Below are 8,973 nucleotides of genomic sequence, written 5' to 3' on the forward strand. Positions count from 1 at the left end.
CCTAACTCTTAAGAACTACTCTTCCACTGGCCATGCTTTCTTTCCCTTTGAAAGAAATCCTCGGGACTTCCCTGGTGGTCCAGTGGTTAGGACTCCACGCTTCCACTGCAGGGGGCATGGGTTCGATCCCTGGTCAGGGAACTAAGATCCCGCAAGCCTGCACTGTGGCCTAAAAAAAAAAAAAAAAAAAAAAAGAAACCAAAACAACAACAAAAAAGCGAAAGAAATCCTCTTGGTAGATTACTGTTGTTTAAAAAGTGTCCATTTCTCTCATACAACAGCTTTACAATTATTTCACTTAATCTCTGTGGAATTATGTTGACATTTATGTGAATTTTCAAAGTTTCACTTTCTTGAGATCAAAGATGTATCAGACTCAACCCAGCCTGCCTGCTTCTTCCCATCTCCCCTCCCTGCCTTCCACAAACATCTGTTGAACCTAATTTGAGCGAGTCATGATTTAGGTTGTGGTGATCCAAAGTTGAATGACAGGTTCTCTCTCTTCAGAAGGTCACTCTGTTCTGGGAAAAATAGTCATGGGAACAAATGTTACAAGGAAATGTCATAAATGCTAATAGATTATATGCTCTTAGTCTTAACTGCATAATTACCAACTTACTGTGACAGGAGAACTCAGATAAGGCTTCAGAGAGTCTTTTATTAGAATCTTGAGTCTGAGAACATCAGAGAGTGAGGAAAAAGGACATCCCCTGAGAGGAAACAGCATATGCAAACGTATCTAGCCATGAAGGAATATGTTTTATTTGGGGAGTAGCTTTTTTGTAGCTGGAGCAGAATGTGTTTGTGGGGAATTGCTGGAGGTGAGCCTAGAAAAGGGGGAAGGAGCCAACATGTAAGTCATGCATAAAATATTGGCCTGCATCTTGTTGTTAGTGGGTGGGGATGACCCACTGAGATTTCCATTTTTGCAGGTAACTAGGGTCCTTATGGAAGTGTTACCGACCAGGGTTCTTAGCCTTCCCTGATCGATAGAAATTGATAAGAGGGACTTCCCTGGTGACGCAGTGGTTAAGAATCTGCCTGCCAATGCAGGGGACACGGGTTCGAGCCCTGGTCCGGGAAGATCCCACATGCCGCGGAGCATCTAAGCCCGTGCACCACAACTACTGAGCCTGCGCTCTAGAGCCCGCGAGCCACAATGACTGAGCCTGCTCTCTAGAGCCCGTGTGCCACAGCTGCTGAAGCCCGCGCGCCTAGAGCCCGAGCTCCGCAACAAGAGAAGCCACTGCAGTGAGAAGCGTGCGCACGGCAACAAAGAGTAGCCCCCGCTAGTAACAGATTCCCTTGCTCAATCCCCGAGAAAGGGTGGGCGAGCTTGTTTCTTATATGGGGTGAGGGTAGGGGTGTGTCCAGGGGTCGGCCGGAGGCGTGGCTTAGGTGGTCTGCCCACCCCTCTGGTGGTGCTGTGTGCAAGGGGCATGCGCAGTACCCTGCTTTTGCTCCCGACACCCAGTTTTTGCTTCCGGCTCTTCAGAAGTGGCAGTTGGGGTTTTTTTTGGCCTTTTTGTATCTTGTTGTCCATAATTTGCCCCGACTGGGCCTGCATGCAGTTATTTTTCCTCCCTTACAGTTTCTCTATGCTTTGTTGCTGGAGGAGACGTTAGTCCAGGTGCAAGCACTGCAGCAAAGGGTCCCAGGTCCCAGCCTGTCTCAAAAGGAGGTGGGGTTGGCTGAGGCAAGAAACTTGGACGGAAGGAAACACAGCTGGGAGGCTGTGTGAGGGACCACGAGGGCGGCCCTGGGAGTAAAGAGGAGGAGACGAAAGAGAGCGTATTGAGGAACAGGACAGGCAGGAAGTGCTGACTGATCTCATGTGGCAGGCAAACATTAGATAAATCAGGAACTGCTCCAGGGCCGTTGACTGGATGGACGGAAGTGCCATTATCAGAAATGATGTGTGCAAAAGGAAGGGGCAGATTTTTAAAGAGAAGGATAACGAGTTCTGGTTTGGCACGTTGGGCTCAAGGTCATTTGGGCACATTCAAATAAACATGTCCTTCTGGCAGCCAAATATATGGGCTTAGAGCTCAGGACATTCTGATTTAAGAAGCAATGATGCTGTCAACCGTCCCTTGAAAATTTGGGAAGCAAATGAGTACGGAACATACTTACCAACTTTTAAAATAACTTTCCTTTCTGTTGTTGTTACAAAGGTCATACATTTTTAGGATATGATGTTTAGAAAATATGGGCAAGTGAACATAAAATAAAAATTACACATAATCATTGCACTTCTTTTATTTTTTAAAAATATTTATTTAATTAATTAATTTATTTTGGCTGCGCCGGGTCTTAGTTGCGGCACGTGGGATCTTTGTTGCGGCATATGGACTCCTCAGCTGCGGCGTGCATGTGGGATCTAGTTCCCTGACCAGGGATCGAACCTGGGCCCCCTGAATTGGGAGCACAGAGTCTTACCCACTGGACCACGAGGGAAGTCCCTCCACTTCTTATACACACACACACACACACACCCCTTCATTTCTTTCAAAAACACGTTTATGAATAAATAAATGGATATTTCAAAGGTGTTTTAAACTTAATAAGTCTGTTAGCCCTACTTTCAGGATTTTGCAAGGGTTGCTGTAACAAGGTACCACAAACTGGGTGGATTACAACAACAGAGATTTATCATCTAACAGTTCTGTAAGCTAGAAGTCTGAGATCAAGGTGCTGGTAGGGCTGTGCTCCCTCTGAAGGCTCTCGGGAAGGATCTGCTCCAGGCCTCTCTCCTAGGATCTGGTGGCCCCAAGAGACTCTTGCCTTATAGATGACCATCGTCTTCCTGTGCCTTCATGTGGTCTTCCCTCTATGCATGTCAGTCTGCATGTCCAAATTTCCCCTTTTCATAAGGACACAGTCATATTCAATTAGGGCCCACCTTAATTACTTCATCTTAATTTGACCGTCTGCAAAGATCCTATTTCCAAATAAGGCCATATTCACAGGTACTGGGGGTTAGGACTTGAATAGATCTTTTGGGGGGACACTGTGCAACCCCTTAACACCATCCGAGGCTTGTGTCCTGCGTCCTGCATAGTTGCCAGGAGACCTGGACTGGACCACCAGTGAGCTGCGTGGATCCCTTCTGGGAAGAGCAGAGAAGGGCCTAAGCTGAGGTTCTGTCTTCCTTTCCTCTGACTCTGCCTTGGTTCTCTCTTGGCTCTTTCAAGAGGCTTCAAGCTAACTTCCCGTAAGAGGAGAGTGGGAGATATGTCTTTCTCGGAAAGAAAGACAAAACAGTTGAAAAAGAGGGCTACTCCACAGAAGAGGTTAGAGCTCCTTCCCACGTGACCTGGTAAACATTTGGGCAGTTTCCCCAGATAGAAATTTGGGAGTTACTTTTTTTTTTTTTTTTTTTGGCTGCACAGTGTGGCATGCAGGATCTTAGTTCCCTGACCAGGGATTGAACCCGTGCCCCCTGCCGTGGAAGCTCTGAGTCTTAACCACTGGACCACCAGGGAGGTCCCTTGGGAGTTACTCTTGAGTTCTTCCTCAAACTCAAGTCCCATCCATCTCCCTCCCTCCTACAAAGCTGACAGGGTTTGCTTCACAACCAGGGCCCCGTACTCAGAAGGGCTTCACATTTGGGGTTTACTATTCTGGGATCACAGTCTTGAGATGCTTAGTCATTTTATCTTGGAGCGTGTGTTTTGTACACAAAGTGTGTTGGGACAGTGGTGTATGTGCCCACCTCCCCTGGACAGGTTCTTGGCTTCCTGATGCTCACTACCTGCTGGCGCCCTGGGCCTGCCTGGCATCTCCCCTCTCATCCCATCCAGTGACACCTGCCGCCCTGTGCCCCTGGTAGAGGCCTGGAGCAGGGAGGGTCAGGGTCAGGCATGGTATCCTGCAGTGTCTGGGCTGGGGTATGGCAGTGGCCGCCCCACCTGGGCTGGCAGCACCGTGGCACTGTTTAGTGGGTGACTAGGTGGGGGCCAGACGGTCTCCCCCGCGGCAGGTAGCTCGTGGAAGTATTGCACAGAGGTTGCAAAACCTTTGAGGGTCACTTGTGCATCTGCAGGCCTGTGGTAAAGAAAGATGCCCGATTTGGCTTCCTTGCCCCACTCTGGGGTATGAGGCATCTGGCAGCATGTGGGAGGGCGACCCTGTCAGGCAGCTGTCAGGCCCAGGCTTTGCACAGCTGTCCCCCCACCCCACCCCCAGGTCGTTGTGAAGCAGCCCCTGGGTGCCTGTGAGCTTCTACACTTACCTTGAGCCCTGTGCCAGGGAACATTCCCTCAGATTCTTTCATGCCTGGGGGACCTTCTCTTCCTCCTTCCAAACTTCCTGAGCCTGGCTTAGGTCACTTTCTCCTGACCAGCTTCAGGCACCTTCTGGGGATGAGCCACGAAATATAAATTGTGAAACTTCAGTGATTCTGCCTCAGAGTTAAACGCTCTGATATTTGTGTTTACAGTCGGCATTGTACAATATAAAGGGGAATGGTAAAATTCATGCTAATGATTAAAATTTTTGTTTTATTTTGAATACATTAAATAGCAAACAAAAAACATGGCAGTGACCGTAGTTAGCACTGCTGTGTGGTATATCTGTAAGGTGCTAAGAGAGTAGATCCTATAAGCTCTTATCACAAGGAAAAAAACCATTTTTTTCTTTCTTTCTTTCTTTTTCGTTATTTTTTTGGTTTTATGAGGTGATGGATTACCGTGATAATCATTTTGCAGTGTATGTAGGTCAAGTTATTATGCTGTACACCTTAAATTTCTGTGCTATATGTCAATTATAGCTCAATAAAATTGAAAGAAAAAAAAAATTTTAAACTCATGGCAAGTCAAGAGAGGGAGAGAGAGACTATGGAAGACAGGAAAAAACTTTGTATTTTAGTACCTTTAATGGATGTTTCCCCTGCTTTCTGAATAAGTGCCCTCCCATTTTCATTTTGTGCTTAGCCTTGCAAATTATGTAGCTGATCTGGGAGCCAGGTATGCAGGGACCAGGTAGTACCAAGAGCTGGAAATTCAGGAGTGACCAAAGCAAAGCCCCCTGTCCTCATGGAGCTTGTAGGCCAGTGGAGGAAACAAGATGGTAACTAGGTCACGAAAGAAGATAAAGATGAAAGTGAAATAAGATTCAGTGTACGATAAGTGCTCTCAAGGAAAGCAGCAGGATGACGAGACAGAGCATGATGGGGGAGGTTACCTGAGATGGAGGTCACGGGAGGCATTTACTTCCTCTTCCCTTCACCATTGTCACTGCCTCCTGGGCTCTCACGGGTCTCCCTGACTTTCAGTGCTCCCCTTAAATCCAGCTACTGTACAGTCATGTGACTCATCTCTCTAAACAAACTCTGACCATTTCACATCCTTGGATGTTTCCCTATCACCTCCATTCTCGTAGTGTGGAACCTGAGCGCAGTCACGCTTACTTCTTCAGGTTTACTTCTTAGCACTCCTGCTGCTTATTTGCTTTAATAACATTGAGCCCCTTGCAGGCATACGTGTAAGCTATACTGATTTTCACCTTCCTGCCTTTGCTCCTCTTTTTCCAGCCACCTGGAATGTACCCCCTGCCTTCCTTTCCATCTTTTATGACGGTCCTACTGTCACAATAACAATAATATTCACATCAACTATAATATTCATAACATTATCATTATTATTTGCAAGATGCCATGGGAGGGGGGTCTAGAAAGGAGTAACATTTAATGTTATAATAAATGACATTTGAATGTTAATAACATTTAGTGAGTGCTGTGTTCCAGGCCTTGTTCTGAGCACTTACATGTATTAACTTATAGCCCTTGTGGACAAAGAATGTCACCTGCCATATCAGTAAACAAAGAATGTTGTGGCCATCAAGGCTTCAGCCACTGCAGCCGCCCCCTCCTTCCCCTCCCTTCCCCCCCCCCCCCAGGTAGACTGTGAGGGGATTCAGGATGGAGAACACAGGATACCGGCCCTAGATAGTTAAGGTGCCCGTCAAAGGAATGATTTAGTGAGCCCAGACTCTTGCATCTTCCCATACATGGAAAAGTGCTAAATTCATGAACTTGAGAGGTCTGGTTTTTCTTTAATTAACAGTAATCTTTTGATGTTCCGACTACCTCAGTTTTTTTTGGAAAAACTTCTATATATTCTGGCTCCTCGCTTACCTCTTTGGAGCAGTGCCTCAGAACTGTCTGAGAGACTGTCTCCCAGGCTTAAGTCCTCAGTACGTCCACCGAATAAAACATAATTCTCAACTATAGGCTGTGCATTTTTTTCAGTTGACACCCTCATAATAATCCTATGAGGTAGGTGTTATTATCCACTGTCATTTCACTGAGGCACAGAGAAGTTAAGTGACTTGCCCAAGGTCACACACTGAGTAAGTAGAGGAGCTGGGATTCAAATCCAAGCAGTTCAGGTCCCAGAGCCATCACCCTTAACAAAAATGCTATCCTGCCTTTATCCTTACTGCATCTTTTCATTGCACATTGTATTTGGAATGGTTTCTTTGCATGTCTGTGTCCCCAAAAGACTTTAACTCTTTGAGGGAAAGGATGGTATTGTACTAACCCTTGTCTCCCCAGTCCCTGGTACATAGTAGGCTTTCGATAAATATTGGTTCAACTATTAAATTTGAATTGGATTAGCCTTGAATGAAAGATCGTAAGATCATGAGGATATGATCACTTTACTAAGTTCAAGAACCAACATCTTAATGTATTAGTACCCCTAATAAGAATACTCCCAGAAGCAAATAAATAAATGCTTATTTGTGAGAAATGAAGGTATAGATGTAGACATAATCTATTCATTTGCTGGTAAGGATTGTCTTTAGCCAACTTGGAGAAGAATAATCAATACAGTTTGCACTTGACTATTTATATTACTTTAAGAAATATTTTTAGTCAATACTGCTTTTGTTAGAGGTTCAGAACATTTCTCTTTCTATCCCTACCCTGTAAGTTCACTCCTTTGTTGTTTCTGACTGGGTCAGTGGAGTGTGGTTTTTCCTGCATTTCTGACTCTGTCCCACAGCTTCCTCAGGGCCAGGCCCATGGCTGTGCATTTCAACAGTGACTACATATCTAGGCTTCTCGGTGGTGGAATTGGAAGGAGCTTTGGTATCCTGGCTGCCTCCCAAGTCTCTCCTCCACCTTTAGGAAGATTTTTCTTTATCATTCCCTGCTAAGAGGCAGCAACAATAAATATGCACATACGTAACTTGGGATGAAGCATATTAGCACTAGCTTGTTCATCATTCATTCATTATTGAGACCAGTGGGCCTTACAAGTTTGTATCCGCTAAGGGATGAGATATAGGCTGATACTGAGAGGGGCTCGGTGTGGCAGAGGAAGCCATAGGAGAATCGTAGCCAGGGTATAAGATTCATTATTTCTCTACAATTTTGCTTGGGATTGCTTCTGCCAGTAGTAAAATTGTAAGAGGTGCGCTCCGTACTACAAACAAACAAACAAACAAGCAAGCAAACAAAAAAAGTCACCTGATGTTAGCCAATAACTTTTTGTATTTTGTATTTTGGTTGCAGAGACTGTGAATACAACAATATCATTCTCCTTCAAGGGACTACGATTTTCTAAGGTATTGTTCAAGTCATTTTGTACTTCCTTAACCTTTTGCAGTAACAGATGTGTTAAGAATTTGAAACAAGCGATCCACAACTTCTAAAAATATCGATTCAAGATTAAGATGTTCAAGGCTTTTTTTCACTTCTTTTTGGTTTTGGATATTTTGCTATTTCTTCTTTCTGTGGAATGTGGAAAAATAGAAAACTTACACCAAAGAAAGCCCTCTTTAAATTTTATTTTTTCCTTCCAGCATACCTTGCTAAAAGTAATGCTCATTGTTAATATGTATAATGATCTTTGGGTGAAAGCACTGTAGGACCATTGTGTATAACTCAGTAACTGCCTCCTTGGATAATAATGATGTAATTCTAGATATTTGCATTAGAAATGCAATGAAATTTTGCACATGTTTCACTTTTGGTAACAATTTTAAGATAAACATTAATAATGCATATTCTTTACCTATTTTGTTGCAAATTATATCTAATGTTTGAAGATTTCATAGGCTAGGCTAGAAAACTGGGAAAGTAAAAACCAATTCAATTTAAATGGGTTTCTCCTAGTAAGAAAAAATTCTTATAAAAGTCTTACAAAATAGAAGCATCTAACATTTTATATTACTTGTATTTCTTACTACTCGTTTTAGGGACGATACAATTGTGTTACAGAAGCCATCACTGGGAACACTGAAGAAAGGCTCTTTTGCTTGAACTTTACCATCATACACCACCCCGATTTCAGTTAGAATAAATCGAGTATATGTTTTTATTTTTCAAAGGTTTTATTCTTCATTTAAAATCTTTTTTTTTTTAATAAATTTATTTATTTTATTTATTTATTTTTGGCTGTGTTGGGTCTTCGTTGCTGCGCACAGGCTTTCTCTAGTTGCGGCGAGCGGGGGCTACTCTTCGTTGCAGTGCACAGGCTTTTCATTGCAGTGGCTCCTCTTGTTGTAGAGCACGAGCTCTAGGCATGCGGACTTCAGTAGTTGTGGCACGCGGGCTCAGTAGTTGTGGCTCGTGGGCTCTAGAGCACAGGCTCAGTAGTTGTGGCGCACAGGCTTAGTTGCTCTGCGGCATGTGGGATCTTCCCGGACCAGGGCTCGAACCCGTGTCCCCTGCATTGGCAGGCGGATTCTTAACCACTGTGCCACCAGGGATGTCTTTTCACTTAAAATTATTTTTGCACAGTGTATTAGTTTGCTAGGAGTGCCATAGCAAATACCACAGACTGGGTGGCCTAAACAACAAATTTATTTTTCACAGTTCTGGAGGCTGGAAATCTGAGATCAAAGTGTCAGCAGATTTGGTTCCTTTTGAGGCCTCTCTCCTTGGCTTGCAGATGGCCTTCTCCTCCCTGTGTCTTCACATTATCTCCCCTCTGTGCGTGTGTCCTAATCTCCTCTTCTTATAAG

General features: G+C 44.3%; 1 protein-coding gene across 1 annotated transcript in view; it reads left to right on the top strand.

The window, feature by feature from the left end:
- Positions 1 to 8,309, top strand: part of LY96 (lymphocyte antigen 96) — a 28,347-nt gene extending 20,038 nt beyond the window's left edge. Inside the window, exons 4-5 of the mRNA XM_061171951.1 lie at positions 7,520 to 7,572; positions 8,206 to 8,309. Coding sequence (XP_061027934.1) covers positions 7,520 to 7,572; positions 8,206 to 8,304 — 152 coding nt within the window. The 3' untranslated portion in view covers positions 8,305 to 8,309. The remainder of the gene's footprint in view (positions 1 to 7,519; positions 7,573 to 8,205) is intronic.
- The last annotated feature ends 664 nt before the right edge of the window (positions 8,310 to 8,973 follow it).

Source organism: Eubalaena glacialis, chromosome 17 (genome assembly GCF_028564815.1).
Source record: "Eubalaena glacialis isolate mEubGla1 chromosome 17, mEubGla1.1.hap2.+ XY, whole genome shotgun sequence".
NCBI classification, from domain to species: Eukaryota; Metazoa; Chordata; class Mammalia; order Artiodactyla; family Balaenidae; genus Eubalaena; species Eubalaena glacialis.